The sequence below is a fragment of the Amaranthus tricolor genome, chromosome 2, assembly GCF_026212465.1.
Source record: "Amaranthus tricolor cultivar Red isolate AtriRed21 chromosome 2, ASM2621246v1, whole genome shotgun sequence".
Classification (NCBI taxonomy): Eukaryota; Viridiplantae; Streptophyta; class Magnoliopsida; order Caryophyllales; family Amaranthaceae; genus Amaranthus; species Amaranthus tricolor.
In genome coordinates, this window is record NC_080048.1 from 1,336,977 (window position 1) to 1,360,942 (window position 23,966).

Genomic DNA, 23,966 nt, shown 5'->3' on the forward strand with positions numbered 1-23,966 from the left:
GGGAATTTAATAATACAATTAATGGAGAAAAATTAAAGACCATAAATATTAAAAAAATGTATAAAATAAAGCTAGTGAAAAAACTATAAGAACTATAGACATTGAAAAATATTAAAATAAAATTAGCGAAAAAAATAAGACCACAACATTAAAAAAATGTTAAAAAATAAATGAAAATATGCCGACTATAAGTATCAAAAATATTAAAATTAAAATGACTAAACCTAAAATCCAAAAATATAATACAAAAATTCTTTAGGAGAACAAAAGATAAAAGCCACTAGAAAGAAAAATGAAAACGTTCAACAGGAATGAACGTGGATCGTCCATGACATTAAGCTACAACGTAGTCTAAATGGTAACCAACACTAATATAAAAACAACTTCCTGTTTCATAGAAAACTTGTTTTCTTTTTACATCTACAACAAAAAAGAGCTTAGGATTCCTTGTTTCTTTTTGTTTGAATTAAAAACATACATTTTTGGTTGATTAATATATTAAATCAAGTGGTAAAAAAATTAAAAAAAAAAAAGTTGGTGAATGTTTCACACAAGTGTTCAGACAACTGAGGTCGATTGATCTTCTGACAATATGATAATTGCACTACCTTGGTGCTGCACTCACAATTGTTACTGTATTTTTGTACTACGACTACTCTAATAGAGGCAAAATATACAAGAAACGGATCCAAAGCTAACTTGTGCAAAAAAAAAAAAAAAAAAAAAAAAAAAAAAAAAAAAAAAACTCAATTTATGTATTTAACATTTCAAGGATGACAAAATCTTTAACAAAGAAGATACTCCACCACTCTAATCTTTTGCTAGAGACGATCCTTTAGTGATTCTTGCTAAACAAAATATTACACACAAGTTTGGTAAATAATGATGAAAATGATGATGCCAAATCCTCAGTTAATTAAAAAAAAAAAAAAAAAAACTACAACATCATCTCAGTATCTGTTTCACAACAGAAGCATAGATTTATCGTCTTTCCCTCGATTTCATGTGCCGCTCATTTGATGATTGACTCTATCCGTACAACTTGTTCAGGTATCTACATACGTTAATCCATTTTACCCTGTATCTGTCGATGTATATGTACCAGAAACTCGACATAGGATAAACCCATTGGAGTCTTGTCTTCCACCATGTACGATGAAAACATCATTCCTGGAGGGTAAATGAACAGCCAAAATGAGAACACTACTTTAGAAGGATCAAGAACTAGAACTATACTTTACAAATCATGCATATTCAGTTATTCACCATATGAAAAACAGAAATATTGGATAATACTGGGAACAGCCGCACAGGAACACAGTGAAAGAAACATTGGTCTGAACTTTTCTGAATAAAAGATTCTATGTTATAATTCAAAACACGTTTTGCATCATACACTCGGTCAACGTGTTTTTCATATACGTCTTTATTCCGAACACAGTGATATGTGAGCTAAATAGATAGTATATACAAAGGAACTAAATCACTACACAGAAAGACTGATACATTACCTGAAGAGTCTCCTTGCTTGCACAATTTTAAGCTACAAAAAAATTTACGAGATTTAGTAACAATTACAATAGAGATTAAGCATATTTCGCCAAATAATGAAGTGATTTTGCAGGAAAAGTACCGTAGATAAGAACATCTCTGACGTCGTATCTCATTAATGACTTCATTTAGTTTCTTTGAGAGTGGATTATCATGCTGTTGCAGCACAAACTACACGAACAAAAAGGCAAATAATGTATTATCAACATGATGACTTAACAATTAGACCATTTGATCTACTGATGAGCAGTTTCAAGTTAGACTAACAGCCCTCGAGTCTAAGCTATATACTACACTAGGTCATACCATAGATATTGAATATTTATGCAAGTCATGCATAGAGGTATCTTTCATCCCTATTGAGACATTTAGATTTTAACAGATAATATATCTCGTCAATAAAACAGAATTATGTAAGCTAGCAACATGCAACTTTCAAGCACTTGTAAATTGAACAGATAAAGGCAGCCCATTTTGCAAGGCTGCCATGAACTTAACCATAAGGTTAGAATACCTGGGTTGGGATTTCAGCTACTGAAGAAATGCCAAGTAGTTGCTGAAGAATATTAGAGTCCACGGAATTTCCAACATAAATTAAAGCATCCAAGCCATTCTCAAGAAGGTAGATTCCATTATCACTGATATTTTCACTAGACAGCGGGAGTGAAGATGGAATGAGAGAGCCATCCGATTCCTGTGCATAGGGCATAATGGAACACAAAGTTAGTATCAACATTAGATTAGAATGGAAAAAAGTGGCCCAAGAAAAAGCTGTAAGGAAGGATTAACTTGTACCTTAGAACATAGATCATGGACAGCTATCATCCTAGGATACACCCATGGAATTGCCAGAGGTGCAGATACGGAAGAAACATAAGTCATCCAGAATGACCGATCATCCAACCGCCCATCAGTTCTCAATCCTATACTTTTAGTTGATGCTGAAAAAAAAAACACCATTTCAAATACATAGAACAAATCCCATTTAACTTCTACTTTTTTTGCTTTAATTTAATATGACCTTTTCTCACAGGAACATGGCTTTTTAGCTGCGCCTGAGAGCATTTCTCTCGGGTCAGAGGCAGCCATCAAACGTCCTGTTTTCTATTTAACTTAGCAAAACATTTGGTTGTCAAATTATGAAATAATTAACCATTAGTAACTCATTCTCATAAAACATAACTGATCAACTTGTCTTGTAAAACCTTGTTTTTATGAAACTACTAAACTCATACTAACATACTTCTGTAATACAAGAGTAAATGGTCAGAGTTTTAATGACTGAAAAAAATTAACAAACCAACCAAAAATAGAGAGAACCAATCAAGGTTCTGGGGTCATGATCAAGTTTCAAGAGTTTTTTCAAAGTTTGAAAATCTTATTGTCTAAGGATATTCTTGATAAGTTCAAAAACATTGGAAACAGAAAAGCATACTGGAAAAAGATAAATAGGTAAAATATCATTCACCAAACGAAAAATGTGTCAAAATTCAAAAATGTAATTTTCAAGAAGAAAACTAAGCCACCTCGGGCAGAATAAACAAAAAGCTTATTTTATCAAAAACTTAATAAAAAACGCTTTCAGCAAACAGCATTGTCTTGCCAAAAAGTGCCTAGCTATTTGCCAACCATTTTTGAATTCAAATCCGTGTGTCCACCATGTACATAACTAATAGACATAGGCCATTATTCCATAGCTTCCTCCAGCCCAAACCCGTCACCATGGCATATCATTTTTGCTAAATCCATTGTACCTAGGACAAGAACTATCCGCAAGACACTATATCCATCTCTTGCATTTCATCTTAGAAATAACATGGGAACAACATACCAAGAGTGTATAAAGGCAGAAGTTTGAGTGCTTCTGGAAGAATGAGTTGTCCAGAAGATTGGACAGTTGAGCAAAATTTTCGATATGAATGCAGAATGTTGATACAGTGATTTGTTGCATGCTCCCTGACTTGTGAGAGAGGAAGACTAGGAATTTCACTTGCAGCTAAACAAAACAAATTGTCAGGTTAATACAGCATAACAAAAATCCAAAAAGAACATCAGCTCATCTGCGGTCAGTCATATCAAATGCACTACCTTGTTTCAGGAAACAAGTGAATTGAGCATCCAAGTCAGCTGAGCGAAATAGATTAGGTAATGTACTTGTACACGAAAGAGAAAGATTCATGACTCTGATTCTTCTTTGGCCATACACCGTGGTGTAGAGAATAGCGCACTGAAAATACAGAGTTGTTAGTTAAAGTTGGCATAGAAAATATTACACAATTGACTCACGATCATTTGAAAAAATGTACAGTAAAAACAGGATTAGCAGTAGGCAACAAAAATAGAAGTGAAATGCTATATAATGCATCCAGAGGAATTATTACTATTTACCTGAAAAGCACATTCTGCGCCATCTTGTAGTTTATCATCATGCTTTAAAGTCACTGTTATAGTCTTATCACAATCAATCTACATTTTAACAACCCAGTTAGAATAGTAGCCAGAAAACCCGTCAACTGAATGTCAATATAAGTTGCGCACAGATAAATATAAAGCAGACAGATAAAAAGCTTTAAAAAGGCTTCATTGTATGGAACTTAATAACTAAAAAAACTCCCATAGAAGGGTCAAAGGCACGTGGCCAGTTCTTCTACAGAAAACATTAGAAACTTAACTTTGGAAAGAAACGATAATTTCCTGGTATTATGCCAAAAAGTTCAATAACGTTTTAGCAACAATGCCCACACAATAAAATAAAAAGCATTTCTCGAAAGATCCTCTGTACCTAGCCCATCCTAGACTAAACCATATTTTAAATAATTGAATGCTCCAGAATGGGCAAGAGGTGCGTGAAAAGTGCGACCCTTCCTGGGGATCAATCCACCCATGCCAATGCATATTCCACATACAACACTCAATAAGAAAATATTTAGCTCATTTAGATAATTACTAAGGAGATACAGTGAATATAAGGTACCCCAACATATATGCATACTATATACTCCCTCCACCCCAAACGGTTCTTAATAACTTTCTATGGAGTTCCAAGAAGTTACTCATCCTAATCAAGTACAAGAAATTGAGTTAAGTATTATTTCTTTATTTCTTCTCCTCCCTCTCATACATTATGATTAATTTATATTTCTTGTCACATTTCTCCTAAACATGTGAGCTTTTTGAGAGAATATTGCGAATATTTAAAAAAGAAGGAATAACTTCATGCTAAGTCCACTAGGAACATCTTTGGGACGGAGGAAACATAATTTGTAAATGACTTATGGAAGAATATAAAGAATCTTATTGACATGCTCTGAATGGCCAGCCTGATCCACAGAGATGGGAATTAGAAAAGGAGTTAAAGTAGGAGTGAGTTCCTCTCGATCAATAATAGAAAAGGCTATGTTCCAATAACTTAGGTGTCATGGGTCACAACCCTCAAATAATTATAAAGAATCTTAGGCACTTAATTCTCTCAAAAGGTTCTTTTAAGCTGTGCTAAATTGCATTCTCATACAAGTCTACAGCACTTCAGCAGGAAAAGAGTATCTCTCTGCATCAGGAAAAGGATACAAAATTCATTTTATTTATCCAGCACATGTAGCCGACGTAAGATCTAGGATATCAAAAGTGATATGCATTTTCAAACTCTAAAAAATATAACCAAGTTATTACTACTACTTATCAACAATACCCACATAATTCCAAGTCTAACAAGGTATAGAAAGAGCAACCTAGAACTCAAACACACATATTTGGCAATGCTGACAAAATAAAATTCTGAAAAACACAAAAAAGGGTCATAGTCCTAAAGATGGTCTTCCATTAGGTGTTCACAAAATTCATTAATTGGGCGGATACATCTAATTATATTATACTAAGAAAATCACATCTACTATTCCTCAATTTGGAGGGAAAAACAAAAAGGAACAGATGTGTACATACTGCAGGAAGGTCAACATCTGTTGGAATACGCTTGCAGAAATTTCCTGTGTATTCTTGCACTTGAAGACCCTAAGCACAATATTTGAAAAAAAAAAAACCTTAACGAAAACAAAATCCAGGTACATGTAGCAGAAAATCATTAAGAAAATGAAATAAATATTACCTGGCTGCAACGCACACGCATCACAGCTTCAAAACCTTGAGGCCTTGACACATTCCATCTAAGATCATTATAAAGCTTGGCTGTATCAGAGATTGCCGAGAACGGATAATAGTAATAAACCTGTGACATTAAAAAACAGCAAATGGTTATGCTTGAGAATTTCAAACAGAAACAGCAATGAACCAAACAGTATCTAATTATTGAAAACATGATCAATCAATGATTTCTATATTCGGACAAACAGCAAATCCAAAGTCCTTTAAGCACACTGTACATAATTTGTCATAAAAAGGAATTTGAAGCACCCACTTAGAAGCTCATCATAGAGCCAAATTCACTACCTCGTTGTGGTGCACTCCTAATGTTATTCCTATATACAATTGTATCCTTGGCAATGTTATCTATGAACTCAATGTCGAAATCGTGGATCATGCTTCAGTACTCGAACCATATGCTCAGAAAACATCTGTTGGGGATCCAAATAATCCCCATAGAACGAAATGCTTTCAGCTCCTTACTAACAATACTAATCAGTCTACTCCTTACAATTCTTTACCAATCTTCAATCGTTCAGGTAATAGAAAAAGCAAATTTGCATATTCAAGAGCCAGACAGTATCAGAATAAATAGAGTAATTACGCTCTTTTTCAAAGATGCGCCACAAAATGTATTTAGAAAAATTCCAAAATCCTTGAACACCCTAAAGACAACCAGAAAAGCAGTGCAAACTGCAAAGAATAGTGGAAAAATATGGTTTGTCGAATTCGGTCATAGTTACAGCCATGGTCGCGAAACAGATTTCTTAGTCAATGACGGTGGTTTTGTGGCTGACTTGGAACGATTGTGATACATGTGATGTGACGCAGTTTTGTTTTTGCACTATGCAAAGTGCCAAATATCAAGTGCATCATCGGGTCGTGACGTTAATGTAGAGATTATTGAAATTATTGAGATTGCATTGTAAAGGTTCTTGAAGTTATCACGACCCAACATAGGCAGCAATAATTGAAAAACCATCCACATTGATCATGAACATGGGTTTTGCTACCGTGACTCCTCTGCAACCACATCTGATTCTTTTGTACTACGGTGTAAGACTGCAGACTGCAGACCAAGTAAATGTGCTGCAGAGTGCAGAATACAGAACAAGTAAAAGAATGTGAAAAAAGTGGTAGTTTTACAAGAAAACATTAGATGCCTACAATAAATTTATTACATAATGGGAAGTTGAAGTAACTAGTATCACCAATGTAATTTGACCATAAGTGATAAAACACTAGCTACAAGCAAACTATGATATTTATTTCCTATATTGAAGCAGGGTTGGCACAGAAAAATGTAAAATACTCGTTTGCTTTTTAGCATTAGACCAATGGCGAAGCCATACACATACACCTCTCCTGCAGGAGCCCATGACACGACCGCAAAAAAAAACTTAAAGTACAAGGAGACTTGTCATAGCATGATGAATTAGAGTACCGAGAAAGCTATACACACATACCTGTCCCCCAGTAGTCCTTGGCACGACAGAGATTGAAGCAATATCCATGAATGATTGGGTAGTAAGGAACACATCCACACAGACCTGAAAATCAAAGAAAAGAGAAAAGGTAGCTAAATTGAAAAGTCCCCCAACAAACTCAAACTGGATACAAACTTGTAATGAACTACTTTCTTATGAATTTAGAGAAAACATAAAATCACCTGATATTCAGCGAACTCTAACGCCATTTCTCTCAAAGTCTTGTCTGCAGGCTGGAGCAATTTATGAGCCTCCTGACATTTTAGAAAATTACAGAAATTAATCTTACGTTCTGTCAGAAAGTCTATATCATCTTGAGAAGCTACAGAACGAACATGTATATGATCGATAAAAGCAGATTCCGGACAACAGGCAAGAACATCTTCTGGATATAAATATGTTCAATGAAGTCAAATAGACATGACTCCTAGATAGAAATCTATCATAAATTTCAGATATACTCCTTTCTCAAGCCAAAAAGTAAAAAAAAAAAAAAAAAAAAAAAAAAAAAAAAAGGGGAGAAAAGAGATTTCCATGTCCCTCCACCAACTCAAGTCATACATATGATGCAGCAACGATGCGAGCTGCGTTAGTAAGCTAACAGTTAAGTTAGATCTTATTATGCAACACTTAGATACAAAAGATCAGAAACTTGAAGGCAAAAATTTATCTGGTATTTAGAAAAAAGAATGGAAAGAATAAACATTAAAATTGAAATAGCCATACACCCATACAGGGGTAAGAATAGCCCAGATGAAGATCCTTGAATAGCAAACTTGCAAATTTAAGCAAATATAAAAAAAGAAAACTACTAGAAAAATATCAAATAAAAAAAAAGGAAAAAAAAAAGAGAGGGAAAAAATAATGGGAAAAAAGAAGCAAAACTCTAGGTGACAAGAAATTAAAACACAGAACACTCAATAATCAAGCAACAAAATTGCAATCTTTAACTAAACAGAGAAAGGAATTTACAGAATACAATGATACATTATCATTATTAAGTAAAGGATACTTTGAATGTTACCTTATCTCCTGCAGACATGTTAGCTCTACCTTCAGCTTCCCTAGCTGAAAGGGCACTAATGCCAACTGATGGTAAAACTGCATACACAAAGAATTTTTCTTAACATACATGCTTTGTATGGATTTGACAAAAAATTAATTCTTTTCGATTCAGGAAAGTCTCATAGCACATTAAAACCTTTCCAGATACAATATTCCTGAAATACTACCAAAGGCCTTGCCTTCTTCGAATTTCTGGAAAGTATCCTTTTTGTTTTGAGACAAAAATTATAAATGCCATAGGACACTGACAGAGAGTGCCAGCCTGGGTGAATGATTTTGAGTATGAGTATAACACTAACAATAACATGTAGATCCTCTTATACTTGAGCTGAAATGAAGAGTTTGTTTAACATAGTCCAACGTCTATAGGTGGACACACATTTGTAACTTCATATCAATGCATGACCTTCTACAACCAGGGTAGTTACTTGCTAGGTGCAACAATATTGCTGCAAAGTGCACTACATAGGATGACCAACATCTTTTTTTTTTTTCCAGATAATAAATTAAAAAATTAGGAACTATAGATGACATTGAAAACGGGGAGAAAAAACTTTATTATTTCAGAATGGCATTGATAACAAAAAAGAAAAACTTGCCTGATTGAAACACTAAAAGCTTTCCGCCAGTACTCTTCATTGCCATATAGCCAGCCTACAATTAGATCAGACCATTGTTAATCGTGATTCTGATTTACAAACCGCAGTACTACAATCCAAAAACAAGTGAACTGGATTTTAGGTAGGATTGCAACGTTGGTAGGATCTTACGATTCTAATTGGATTATAAAATTTTTAGGTATGATCTTAACACGATTATATGATTCTAAGATCCAATATAGCAAATATAATCTCCATTATTATTAAATTTTCTTATTCAGCATCATTCACTAATCTCTTTCACATGCATTGGAAGTTTTTTATGCGAATTTCTTTATTGATATTGAGTTTTAAACGAATTATTGGAAGTTGTTCCATAAAATTCTCAACTGTTTTAATTCAAATTTTTAAGCTTGTAAAAATAATTATTATCAAGAAAACCAAAAAGATAGGCCTTTGTTATCCAACAAAAAAGTTAGGATTCAAATTAAAAACTAGTCTATCAAGACTGAAGCGGCTTGCAGACATTTTTAAGAGAAAAATAAAAAGTGTAATTTCAGCAACAATATTACATAATTACAACAATCATAATCACACTTCACCTATCAAAACATAGATGAACTAACAACATTATACCTTGATTGCAGCACCAAAGGCTGAATCAGCAGTCATATTACTTTGAAACATGGTTGGAATGCTTTCCAGCAATAGCTCCAAATGTTGACGGCACTGAGTAGATAAAACACATTGATATTTAATCAAACCAACTTCCCCAACGGTGATGGATTAAGATTCACGATTAAGGGCATTCCCAAAAAATTAAGATTCATGATTAAGGGAAAACCTCAGAAAGTTGAACTATGACATCGGTTTCCAGAGGAGTGTAGACATCGTGCACATCAGGAACTATCAGCATCAGTGGCTGCAAGTTAGAGAAATACATTAGAATGTAGAAACTTTTTGGCACATTCCAATGAAAGTTCTGAATATTGGCACATTTCATAATAAGTAGGTCAAGACAGTTGAAAACCAAAGTAAACCAATGATACCATGGATCTAAATATTAAACTAATAAATCATATATATGGTTTCTTTTTGGTTGCCTTCTTGAATTTGCAGCCTTTAGCTGATCTCTTAGGCAGTAGAATTGAGTTGATTCCAATCCACCCAATTGGGTCTTCCGTTCAGTGCCCAATCAAGTGCAAACCCGTCTACAATCGTGATCATCACAGGGGTCCAAAATTGTAACCCAAGCACGTCTTACTCTTCTATCCTCGGGCTCTCTACTTCTGACACTTAGATTTACTGAGATATTTGAATTCAACCTATTTCAGCCAAAAAAGTATTTATGGCATGGAAAACAACATTACATTGCCCAATTCCTAAGGAGGGTAAAATGTACACAACATTACCCTTTTGGGATGGAAAAGGATGAAGTAAAGTTAGATCAAAGATGTGGGGACGACAACTTCAATGAAGCTGATGATGCACTTGGAAAGCAAAAAATATGTGGATTATTGAGGATAAAGCTTATTTTCATCAAGGTAATAAGTATTTTAGTTTGAGCCTACTGATAGTGAGGGTAAAATTTTTAGGTTCTAGGATCCATGTTTTAATTAACCATATAAGATAAAATGTTCCCTAATAGTTCAAGCCTTGTGATCATCAAAATTTTGGCTCTAGCCCTCCTTTCAAATATAGGCAATACCCCCGTCGTGTTTCTAAATCATAGTGCAAAAACAAGGCCACATCACAGTATCGTAAAGGTTTTTGAGTTTACCGCGATTGAAATATAAGCCGCATTGAGCGCAAAATCATTTACAATGACCGTGATGATCAAAATTGTATTTTACTCTATATTCCACATATATTTTTACTACTTATCTCAAAAACAAACAGTTGTTATATAAAGATTTAGAAATGTGATGTGAATGCATTGGAAACCAAAAAGCATGGATATTCATGCAAAAATATGGCATAAATTAAAGATTCAGGGAAAATGTTACTAAACCTGCTGCAATGCACGTTTTAGATTGTAAAAATGTATCGTTGAGTCAAATGTTGCAATTCCCACCATAGTTCTAGGACCTTCCTGCAATCAAGAAACATGGAAATATATTTAAACAATTATTACAGACTTGTAGACACTTACAAGTATTGCCAATTCTAAGACCCAAACTCACACATGCTCCTAATAAATACTACCCTTATTTCCCCAATAAATAAAGGGTAGGCCATCGTTAACTTTCACTTTCCAATAAAGTTTGGCATTATTTTCTCAAAATATGTGTTGATCTACAACACAAAAATGATGTAATTAGTTTCATCATTGAAAAAACTTTCCTATGACCATCTTTTTTATCAAATACAAAAATGTCAAAACCTATATCCCAAATGATTAGGTCAGCTATTTTCTATATCAAATAAAACCAAATAAATAGAAAACAGTAGCTGAGGTTTGCTAAATAATGAACTTTGACCAATATTTGATATCGGGAGTTGAGACAGTTTGAAAGCAAGAGGGGGAGGGGACAAACAGGAGAAGGCATCAAAGTCAATGGCATGATTATGTCCTCAGACTAGAATAACTCAGTTGGAACCAGGTTTTGAAGGACACCACCTTCAAAGTCATGCAAGTACACCTTTTTCATTTGATGCATGACATTTGTTCAAAATTAAACAAAAAAAGTTGCATTTTAACACAACTCTTACTGGGAGATCCGCAATAACTTGATTGATAGCACTACAAGCAGCTGCTGTCGCTCCAGTTTGAATGGCATTCATGGAAACATCAACGAGGAAGAAAAACACAGCAGGCATTGGATCACGCACCTGCAAAAACAATCAAGACAGTAGTAAATATTCAACTTTGATTCCTCCGATAACTTTTGATTGAAACAAAATAGAGGGGACAGGAGTGGACAAAATCAAGCAAGAATGATTTGATGATGACACAATCCCTAATATTCAAATATCTAAGCCATATGACCGAGAAATGGCTTATCCCTCATTAATCCTTTGTCCATAACTCCATGTACATCCCCACGTATCCATTTAAATCTCCACTTTTAAATAGCTTGTTGTGAGAAATACCTTGTGTCACTTCATCTAAATACTCCCAAGAAATTTCTTTTGAGACTTTCCTTCGCACAAAACTAAGGCACATTAACAACAATTCCATTAACCCAATGAGATTAAGTGACTCCTACCTAAACTCCCACCTAGGCAGGATTGAGGGTAGGAAGTACCGTGTACGTAGCCTTAACCTTGTTAGTATCAGCAAAGAGGTTATTTATGATTGACCTTTGATAGCAAACATCATCTTCAACTTCACATAAACAAATAGTGGACATGCTTTGATGACCTATCTTGATATATTCCTAATTCCATCAATCTAAAACTAACAACTAGACACCTTAAAAACTTTTGTGTTGCACATAATCTGAAGATTATACCAACACTACTTGCATTACTCAGTCCCCACCTACATCATTTGCGAAGTATTGATGATAATAGCAAAACGATCTCTATTTTTTTCATGCCCCAATAACAGCTTTAACACACTTGGGAGAACTCTGGATTTACTTCTCCCACCCACTTGGTCTCTATATTTATATTTGTATGTTGGGTCTCTCCTTGTACTTTCCTGCAATCATTGTAATATAAGTATATTTTTCCAGATGTGACGTTTACATTTGTTTTCTTCATCACTTCCACTAAAATCATGCTAAATTTCTGAAGGAGACCCTTTGTTCCAAAAATGCTTGCAACTTATTCCAAAAAATCTTCCTAGGAACTCTCTCTCAAGGATCAAGAAACCCTTGCTCACTTGAAACCAATATGCAATCATGTAAGCCATGTAACACATGCTTGAGAATGAAGACTTAGCAATTCTTGTATACTTATCACTCACCACAACCTAAGACATGCAACACGCCACTGAAGTAGAGAACATCCACACATGAATATGATTTTATTTTATGCTATTGCTCATAGGTGCAACAATGTTTAGCTGGCTATCAACCTATCACAACCCTACAACTCTACACGAGCTTGAGTTGGGAAAGCCAAACGAGTTGTAAGCTAATTGCCACATTTTTTGGATCTTTCATGGATTCAGAACACATAAAACCTCTCAGGTCTACATGCATAAAATCCGTGGTCACTCCATTCTTTCACCAACCCCAATCAAACAAACCAGTGTTTGCCATGGATGTTCAAAGCAAAAATGGCATCCAAACACTTGGTATGAAAAAAGGGCGAAATTAAATCTATCGGTTACCTCAAGTATAAAGCTCTAAGACTGTATTACTCTATTTTTCTTTGAGTTTCTTAATAAAACATTGAGAATAAGGCTCATGAGAACAAATAGCACCTGAACGGATAACATTAGTACATCCTGTCTTGACACATTATGACTGTATGAGATTGTGCTAGAACCTCAATTACACAAGACTGAGTAAGCAAATATATTGTCAAACAGAAAAAAGTAAAATTGATAGCTACCAGAAAAAGAACAGAGAAAAGTAAAATTGATAGCTACCAGAAAAAGTAATTGTTATAGCCCCCCTTATTTTTCTATTTATCTATATACACAGTTGTGTATGATTCTGATCAGCGTCAGCCCATTTCTCAACTAATGCATTTACCACGAGAACACAAGCAGATTCAGAAAACATTAACTTACAGGCCCACAAGTTTTATAATAGAAAAATTACGCCAATGAAGAATGCCCTCATAAGAAAAATTCCTCGATCGGAGAAGTGCATGGTCTGATAAAAGGCTAATATGCTCACATTACAAAAAATGGAAATAAGTCAAAATAAAAATATGATGTTATACGATACTAACCATGTATTCTTTTGTTGCAACAAACTCAACAGTGCCTCTGCACAGTTCAGGCCTTTCATCAGCATCTCTACGCCGACCATCAGGCCCAAGATTGCACTGATAATCACGTGGTGTTTCATCGGTGAATCCTAGAAAAGGCATAAAGTCGAATCCAGATGAGTAAATGTCAAAACTTCATACACATACATAGCAAAATTCATACGCAACTATTTAACACAAGTGTTTTTTAATTAAATTTCAAACCACTAAAACACAAGAGCATGCAAAAGTAATAAGTTCAAAATGTATTAGTGAGAAAAGAAGTAACTGGACAATAGCTAACACTAACCACACAAGTTGCAGATGAATTGACGTCCCTGATTAATGAACTTCATGAAAGGGTTTATGTATGCTTTACAGCGAGAGCACCGCAATGGACCTCTTTCCCCAAAGTCAACAACCTGAATAGAAATAGTTCATTTCAATGACTGTCACTAAAATAACATAGAAGTACAAAATTTCAAAAAAATTCTGGGAATGCAGATAAGCTGGCATAATATAACTGTAGTCGTATCATATTCATACCTAAACTTCGAGACTACTATAAGAAGAGACATTACAATAAGTAAAGTTCAGAAACAATGTTCAACAAAAACCTAATGTTCTATTTAACAGGTGTAAACACTTAAGCCAGTTTGTTAACAAAAATGCAGTCCCTGTCTTTTTTGAAAACCTACAGAAATATAGATAAAGGGTTTTGACTTATATAGTATAATTATATATGTATCAGATTTATTTCCTAAAATGGTATTAAAATAAAATTTATGATAAAATTTATGACAAAATCACACTTTAATCGGCGTAAGAAATGTTCAGTTAATGCTCAATTATTTTCATTTTAGCTTATGTCTAGCATTTACCTTAAAAAATAGTTTCCAGTTTTCAACAGTTAGCTTCCAAATTAAATGCTCATAATTCAACTACGACTAATTGTATGTTCACAAATATATCATATGGCTTCTAAAAACAAAACATCAAGAACTCTGAAATGGCAGTAACATTGCATGGGAGCTTAGTTTTAGAACCATTTTTTTGCTCCATAGGTCACTCCAGTCCTTGGTAGCTAGACAGCATGACAAATTAGTCTACAGTCTACACATAGAAGTTTCTCAGCAAATAATTGTCTTGATTTATTTATAGTTGATCCTCTTCTCATCTTTTATGCAAAAAAATCACTACTATGGTTCATGCATCATATTCATTTATTTCCAGATATCACCAAGAATATAAAGCTGTTAAATCCTTCCAGATCACTACCCGTCTCATTAGAACTTTTATACTTTCAAGTTTCAACCCCTCACTCCCTGTGAGTATACCCAAAACGTACAACTACAACTCAATTCCATGCCCCTGATAAAAACATTACCTGGATGGGTTCTTCCGATGGATGAGGAAGAGCAAATGGTTGAACCAGCAAAGCCAACTGCATCCCTGAAGTTGCCAAAATCTCACTTGTGCATGGGATCTGTTAGAATACAGAGAAATTGTAAGTCAACTAAAACTACAAAATCTAAAGAATAAAGGATATATATACATACAGACATATATAAATGATTATATATTTATATATGTATATGCGTATATATGTATAATATATGTATATATATATATATATATATATATATATATATATATATATATATATATGAACCGTGAGAACCAAGCTTATATGAGAGCCGTGAGAACCAATCTCCCTGATAAAAATGTGTTACTTTTTTACAGAAAATGTGTTATTTATATATATATATATATATATATATATATACATATATATATATATATTTATATATATATATATATATATATATATATATATATATATATATATTTATATATATATATATATGTATATATATATATATATATATGTATATATGTATATATATATATAGATGAACCGTGAGAACTAAGCTTATATGAGAGCCGTGAGAACCAATCTCCCTGATAAAAATGTCTTACTTTTTCACAGAAAATATGTTACTTTTGGACAAAAAAATGTTCCTTTTGTTATATATATATATATATATATATATATATATATATATATATATATATATATATATATATATATATATATATTACAACGATAATCACCTGACTAGTCGTGCACCTCATGAGGCGCGGGCTGCAATTTCCAGTGTCTGTAACAATATACTCGCTTGTAGCAGGCTTCAAAAAGAACAGGAAGTTAATTGAGCTTTGAGAATTGCATTAAGAACAGAAGTACCATAATGAAAGATGTGGCATAATAGAATGCAAATAGCAAAGCAGGGTATGAGCCAACATTCAGTGGATACAAGGCAAAATAACGATTTAAAAAAGAAAATGTTCTGCCTGAACTGCGTTTTTGTTCTAGGAAGCCATTCCTAAAGAAGCAACAACAACAATTCACCAGGGAATGGAATTTGTACAACCATACGCATAACTCTACAAATCTTCCCTTTTAAGCAAGGTTCAGAATATGCTTTTCAATGTTTTGACTTAAGAAGTAGATACTTAGTGCACTGTTGGAGTGCACAAGTACTTTTCTGCAATCAAATTAATCCTCCTAATTTACATTCTTATCTATAACAAAAATCTCAACATGAGACATTTTTCTCATGAATCGCACCCTATTTTGAAGAATCAAGAAAAACGCTGCATTTAAGTGACTTATACTCTTCCTTACTTCCCAAAAACCCTAATGGTGTGTACTTGTGTTTGGGAAAATTGATTTTAGTCGGAAATTTAAAATTGGCTCAAATTTGGTTTTTGCCAAATTAAAAAAATGCAAATTTGGATTTGAGCCACTTCTGCCCTTATTTTAAAAATAGTTAAATATGTGAATATGAGAATTCATACCTAAACCTAGTCATTCTCAAATTCTTTATTTATATTTGATGATTGAAATCTATGAAATGAATTACGTGTTCCCAAATACAACTAAAAAATAACATAATTTTCTTCAGTCACTATCATTTCAACTTCCCAAAAAAAATTGGATATAATTTACTATCCCTCCTATTCTTACTCTCCAACAAATGACATAAGACGAATTGTATTACAACTCTTTTTGTCAAACCTTAAAAAATTAAAAAGCAGTGATCATCTACCTGGATAGAGTTATGCAAAATATCCTCGATTAAAAGATTCATCCTCAAGCCAACAAAATCTTACCACTGACTTCTTCCCTTTTCATATGTGAATTGGTTAAGAACAAAAATCCAATCCAAATGCAAAATTTCCCATTCTCAAAAAAAATTGTGCATGCTGCTCAAAGGATTTAATCAGCAAAAAGGCCATGAAAAAGTATGCAAGTACACACCAAACCATCAAATATAATGTAATTCATGATACTCAAATAAACTATTTACAATTCAAGATAAAATACCGGAGGAGGATTGGCCTGATTGCCTTGACGAGTCTCATGCAAGATGACAGCTGAACTTGGAGTTGCACGAGGAATTTGGTTGGGATCAACCTTTGATGCTGTTGGACCTCCAATGTGACTAACAGCAGATTGTGGCATTCCATACATCGTAGGTGGTTGCAGAGAATTGGACATTGTAGGAGCCATCTGATACAATTTCAAGATTTAAACACCAAAAACAATAAGACAATACATTATCAGATGTATACAACCTAAACACAAGCTTTTCGGAAGGATGCTACATAAGTTTAAGTAATAAAAACAATAAATTTATCGTAACAGAAGGCAACATCAAAATCACAAATCAGATAGAAGGGTTCCCGAAATCAGAAGCATAAGTCATTAGAATACAAAATATGAGAGAAAGGCACCAGAGAATAGAGATCAACATCTAACATAAAATAATCCCCTTAGAAATCTGAAATAGGTAACAATGCTTGGAATATATGCACATGAATAATCTCTTCCTACCCCCTCCCTCTCTTCTCCCACAGAACAAAAAAAACTTTGCTTTATGTTAGAAAGGGGTTGTATGCCGCTATGGAGTGCTAGATGTAATTCCATCAATCCATCCTAACTAATAGAAGTCTTGGTTAATAAGATTTGCTTGAACAATATACCAGAGTACCTTTCTTACAAAAGTTACATACAACTCTACACCATTTAAAACTTATTTACATGTTTGATGTCCAAGAAGGATCAGGAAAAGAGATGAACCCGTTTGCTATAGACGAGTATAAAGTCATTGCTTTATATAGTGAATTTAAGACCCCTAACATCTCCAGCCCCGCATGTACTTTTCCAGAAAGTTTTCTGTCTGAGGTGATGTGTAACACCTCTGTAAATTTCTCTTCCCGACAGTATTTTGTTGCTAGGTAATAGCTGTCCTGGACTCCTGGGCAGCGTTTTTTGTCCTCTAGAACTAGCTGGTCAAGGCAGTGATGTATGCCTTGAAATTTTTTCATGTAGATGATTCTTTTTTACTGACCTAAAAGTTAGAGCTTACCTCAATTTCTATGGATTAAACGCATATCTAATTAAAGATTGAAAGCATTGTCAGTTGTTGCCAATGGTGTTCCAACAGTGAAGTGCGACACTACGGGATCATCCAAGAGTTCAGAGAGGAGAGAAGGTTTTGTGGTTTTAGAATATTTTGTTTTTAGGATCTTAGGGAGTGATGTGGTAAGCGTAACGCTTAAATATCGGCCGAAGTCATAAGATATTCCTTGATATGGCCCAAAAACGCAGTTTTAACATCTTTACAACACGAGAATATTGGGTTTTTTTTTTTGAAAACCTTGACAATATGGCTGACGCGATGCGAAGCGGCCTTGCTTTGACATCAGTCATCATGCATCAAAGTAATCAATCGCTTCGCCATCTAGAACAGCAACTTTTTGCTTCCAAATCCCAAAGCACTTGCATAAGTCTCCAATCCAACATAAAAGGTAAATGGAGCAGAGTTGTACACAAGTTCTCAAAAGTTGTTCATTTGGTTTGCATATAAAATTTGACCTTTTCTTTAAGCTATTTAAAAGTAGCAAACATACAAAACAAAACTCACAAGGGTGCAACAAGATTGATATTAAATATTTTATAAAACAATGTTGACCACCAAAGAAACACATTTAGATACTCATACTTTGATTGCAAGTATTGAGATGTCTCAAATGTACTGACCTCAAATAAGTTTGAATTAACTTTCAGAGGCAAAGCTGGGCCTATTCAGGGTGCCCAACCACAGGCCCTCAAAAATCAAAGGCCTAAAATATTTATCTATTGCAAAATATATCACTATAATTAGGTAGATTAGTTGGTAAATATTTTGTTATATAACTCATGGTTCTGTGTTTAAAACCCATTCAATACTTTTTGGACTGCTCACATTTTTATTTCTTAAGCCTCTAATTAATCTCATATCCCAAGTTCCCAAAACTCTTTACCATTGCATTCATCGACATCTTCACAATTCCAACATTGAACTTCATAATTTTTTGGATAAGACATTGAACTTTATAATTAATCTCTTAAACACTTTTTTGTCTTTGACAAACCTTTAAAATTCCTCTATTCCTCCTTCCTCTACACCCAATCACCATGTATTTTGTCCACACACCTCTTAAAAAACTCTCCTATAATCACTCTATTTTTGCCTGCGCTTATTTCGTTAATTACACATAATCTGAACATTTTTTGTATCGTTTTCATTTTCCTACTTATCATATTTTATTTGCATAATTTTTTTACTATGACTATTACAAACTAATTTGACAATAAATTTTATGTTCAATGTTTTTAAAGTTAATGGAGGCCTTCATTTTTTAAAACTAATGTAAAAGTAAACATGTCCTCTATAAACATTGCTCCGCCCCTATTAACTTAATTGTTTAGTAAAGTTAATGTGAAGTAGTATGAAATTTACATATGACTGCGGTGTTAAATGCACAAAGCATATGTCTTAGTCGGCATTAAGTGAAAAGAAGGGCTCATTTTTTAGACATCACAACAACAAAATCAAATTTTTAATTCCAAGAATATAAGGTCAGCAAGAAATCTGACATGGTAATATATTGTATCATGCACAAAAGTCCAAACTACCAACTGAAAAGTAACTCCAGTCATTTTTTTGATTCAGGTTTGACTTTAGTCAATATAATAAATTGAAAGAACAAGTAAATCTTATAAACAGATACAGTATATAAAAATGTAATGCCAATATGTAACAATTTCAAAAAAATTAAACAGATTTATTCTTATAAATAGTACAGGTAGATACCTGACGTGGTTGAGTCTGCCACGGTTGTTGCCCGTACGGAGTAGCAGATGGTGCTTGTGCACGTTGAGGAGCAAAAGCAAACGGAGACACTGGTTGTGATGGTCCTGATGGAGGCTCCATAGAAGGAGGAGCAAGTGGACCACTAGCACGATGGTTTCCAAGAGGAGGATGCATTATTGGAGGCTGCACCCCAAAGGGTGGTGGACCCCCTACAACAGATTGCTGAACTCCTGTAGAAGAAACAGGAGGTCCAGCAGGGAAAGCCCCAGATGTGAATGAAGGAGGTCCATTACTAATGGGGCGGGGTTGAGCAGAAGGAGGATGTGGACCTGTCGGCAATGGTGATGACCCAAAACCCGTAGGGCGAGCACTAGGTTGTGGGGGTGTAGGTTGTGAACCTTGAAAAGGAGGGGGAGTCGCCCCTGGAGGAAGAGATCCAGGAGGACCTCTGGAGGCGAACGGTGGTGGCTGATTAGGAATAGGTCCTGAAGGTCTACCAGGTCCCATATTGGCAGAAATCATATTTTGTGCAGGACCACCAGGTGTTACCACACCCCTAGGAACAGCACCCGGTGGTGGGGGTCCTGGCCTAGATACAGGCGAAGGTCCAGCAAAAGTTGGTGGGTTCTGGCCAAAAGGAGGTGGCCTATTAGGTGCACCGAAAGGTTGTAGTGGAGCATTTTGTGGTTGATTGAGCTGTAAATTCTGAAAATTTTGGGACAATGATGCATCCGGACCTCTTGGGAAGTTAGGATTATAACCAGCTGGAGGTCCAGTCGGGCGTTGGTTGTTGGGTCTAGTTGCCCCTGGAGGTACAGGAGCTGACATTGCACCAAAAATCAGACTTTCCCTCAAACTTCAAAGCAGATGTCGCCGTTCCTTTGTAGAAACACAAACTGACAAAAAAAATCACCATATAAGCAGGCATTTGATATAATACTAATACTACAGAATGATTTACAACTCTTGATCAACAAATGTTATATTCTCAACTAGCAAGCAATCTCAAACTACAAAGCTAACAAGATCTCTCCATTGCCTATTGATCCCTACCCACATATAAATATGTTTAAAATATAAGCTATCAACTACCAAAATAAAATGTGGGTTGGTACAGGTACCACTTGGGAGGAACTGGTGGTTGATAAACACCAATGTAACATCACCAGATAATTAGCTTTTGGAATGCTCAAAATGGCCCAAAATCACCCCAAAACATAGTATAATTCGTTTTCTTTGATTGCCATTCGCAAAGAAATTAGCAAATCATATAGCACTTGTAACAGAACAAGTCCCGATTGCTCCAATCGGTACAGTTTGATCTAGCATTAAGCAAACAGACCAACACTACCGGAACGAGAAGCCAGCAATTACCACCAGTTGTTAGTAAGAACCCACAAAAAAAACTCAACTAATAGAAGTATTCAATAACAAACATGATAAAAACCAAAAAAAATCTTCATGATAAAAAACAACATCAATAAAATACCAATCTGACCAAAATTACTCAAAATCACACCTAAAACTTAATATCTTTCATCAAAAAATGTAGAAAAATTGACCTTTAAGATACCCAAAAACACGATGTGCTAAAAAAAAAACTCAAAAAATATGGACGATTTTGCAAGAAAAGGTTTACAAATTAGATTTGAAGTAGAGATTAATTAAGACAATGGAAATTTTATTCATCGACTAATTAAATCTGACAATGCAGTTTAAACAAATAATGAATTAAAAATAAAATGAATCGAAATCAAATCCTCAATGCATAAGGCAAATACTTCATGATCCAACCAAAGGGAAATCATAAACGATTACCTGATTGTAGACGCGAAATTAGCAGACTGGAATCAGGAAAAATGAAGAAAATTTGAGACCTAGATTGAATGTGATTGGAATTAGGGATTGATCTATGGTTTGATGATCCAAGATATGATATGTAAATTTCCGATGTACCCTGTAGCTGCTAAAAAAATTTGCTCAAATTGTACACTCTCATTTATGGACTCGTTAGGAGAATGAAATATAGGACTAAATAAAATGGTCTAAATTATCTGAATTGGCTCGAATGCTATAGATTTTGATGTTTTGATGGTTATAATTTGCAAAAATTAAATTTTAAAGTTGTAATTTATAAAGGTTGTAATTTGTAAATGATTCTAATATTTAATGATTTTTGTTTTGTATTCCGGGTAAAGATAATACACTATATTTTTAAAAGTATTAATCTAAATTAAGTTTTTAAAGTCTTCATAAACTCGTTGATCAAATTCTCAACATTCAATTAAAATAGGATGATTTTCAAAAAAAAATTCATTAAAAATCTTAAATACTATTTTATATTAATTTTTGATATTTTAATGGGGTGATTTTGAAAAATCAAATGAGATTTATAAATTAGATTAATATTTTGTAAAAAAATTAAAAGTGAGTAAATATATTTCCTTCGTGTTGAATTTAAGCTTATTTTATATATTTTATTGCTAATGTGTATGAAAAATCTACTAAAGTCACAAGTGAGATTTTATTTAAATCGTTTATTCACATATTTTTAACTTTTTATAATTTTTAATTATGCATAATACGATATAAAAATAATATATTAAATTAAGTAAAAAGTAACAGAAAGGTGGAAGTAGTATATATATTTTATTAAAAAAATGAAGTAGTATATACATTTCTAATTTTCTACATTGTTACACTAGGAAAAAACCCTCATCAATAGCATTCCGTGTAACATGCAATACACGTTGTCTAAAATTCAACGTGGTAATACTCTATTACATACGTCACTCAACCAATAAGAAATTTCCATAATTTTATTCTACAATTATCTTTATTGTTTCATGATCCCTTGATAATTTTATTTTTCTATTCATTAATATAGCTGATTACCATCATTTAAAATTAAATTTTTAGCGTTGTTGGTCATCATCATCCTACCCGATATATTCCGCTCTTAGAAAAACTAAGGCCAAGGTCTGGAAAGGGAAAGACGCCAGCAACTCATATTCTTAAAAGAGAGCACGGTCAAAGGAGTCCCCCTGCTCTAGGAAGAAAAAGAGACGTGAAAAACACGTACAAGACAACTTAAAAGCCTATAAAAAGAGTCCATTTTAAATAAAGAAGTCCCTCACTTTTAGCGTTATTGGTGTATTCTATAAATTTAATATGTTTGTTTTTATGTTGTTGACGATTAAATAAAGGACTCAAAACTATTTAAATTTGAGATAATTAATCAAATCAATCATGATTAGACTCCATTTTAAATAATCATAATATAAATGAAATTAAATTGACAAGATATTTGCATAATGAACCCGCGTGGTCGTATAGATATTTGTGTTTATGGTCGTCGATTAGCAAGGACAAAGCGGGCTACCGTTTAGGGCGTATAATTTTTTAGGGCACAAAAAACTTATTTTTATGTGTATGAGTTTAATTAAATTTAGATATTTATATTTTTTGCTAAATAATATAAGTTATTAGTGCTTTATTTATAAAGTAGTTAAAATATCAACAATAAAACACAAAAGGTGCATTATATTATATATTACGCCTTAATTTTTAGGGGTCCTCTTTATCTTTTGTTTTGGGACCTAAAAATTAACGAGACTACCCTGTATTGTGTTGTAGACCGGGCAATAATTCAACATGACCTCAACAACTTATGTGCTCGTGTTGTATTACGGGTTATTGTTTGAAGGTAGCAAACATGTGAATATGGAATGGTCATGTGTTAAAGATCCTAATGAGTTTGGATTTTGAGACTCAATGGTCTGGATTGTGTTCGACATCCAAAAAAAGTATTAGTATGGGTCCACAATCTTCATACCCAAAATCAATATAGACATGTTTAAGAAAATTTGAAAAAAATAAGACTTTTTAGTGATTTTATTTAAAAAATAAGTTTCATTTAAACTTTATTCTCAAAATAAGCGTCTTTGGCCCCAAAGTTAGGCTTGGTACATAATCGTTGTTACTAACAGCGAGTATAAAGAAATGGTCAAAAAATTTATTCAAGGGTAAAGTCGTTGTTACTAACAGTGACA

The 23,966-nt window shown here is 33.7% G+C and overlaps 1 protein-coding gene across 1 annotated transcript; it reads right to left on the reverse strand.

The window, feature by feature from the left end:
• Positions 1-841: 841 nt before the first annotated feature.
• Positions 842-21,930, reverse strand: LOC130806998 (protein transport protein SEC24 B-like). The gene is made up of 25 exons (XM_057672279.1): positions 21,733-21,930; positions 19,915-20,810; positions 17,100-17,285; positions 15,824-15,898; positions 15,096-15,194; positions 14,019-14,130; positions 13,691-13,818; positions 11,552-11,671; positions 10,851-10,931; positions 9,684-9,761; positions 9,476-9,568; positions 8,840-8,894; positions 8,200-8,276; positions 7,358-7,429; positions 7,155-7,238; positions 5,654-5,773; positions 5,491-5,559; positions 3,940-4,017; positions 3,640-3,778; positions 3,383-3,547; positions 2,347-2,492; positions 2,066-2,245; positions 1,634-1,722; positions 1,512-1,543; positions 842-1,170 (listed from the first exon to the last, which is right to left on the reverse strand). The coding sequence occupies exons 2-25, from the start codon at positions 20,740-20,742 to the stop codon at positions 1,064-1,066; spliced, it is 3,213 nt and encodes a 1,070-aa protein (XP_057528262.1). The 5' UTR covers positions 20,743-20,810; positions 21,733-21,930; the 3' UTR covers positions 842-1,063.
• Positions 21,931-23,966: the final 2,036 nt, after the last annotated feature.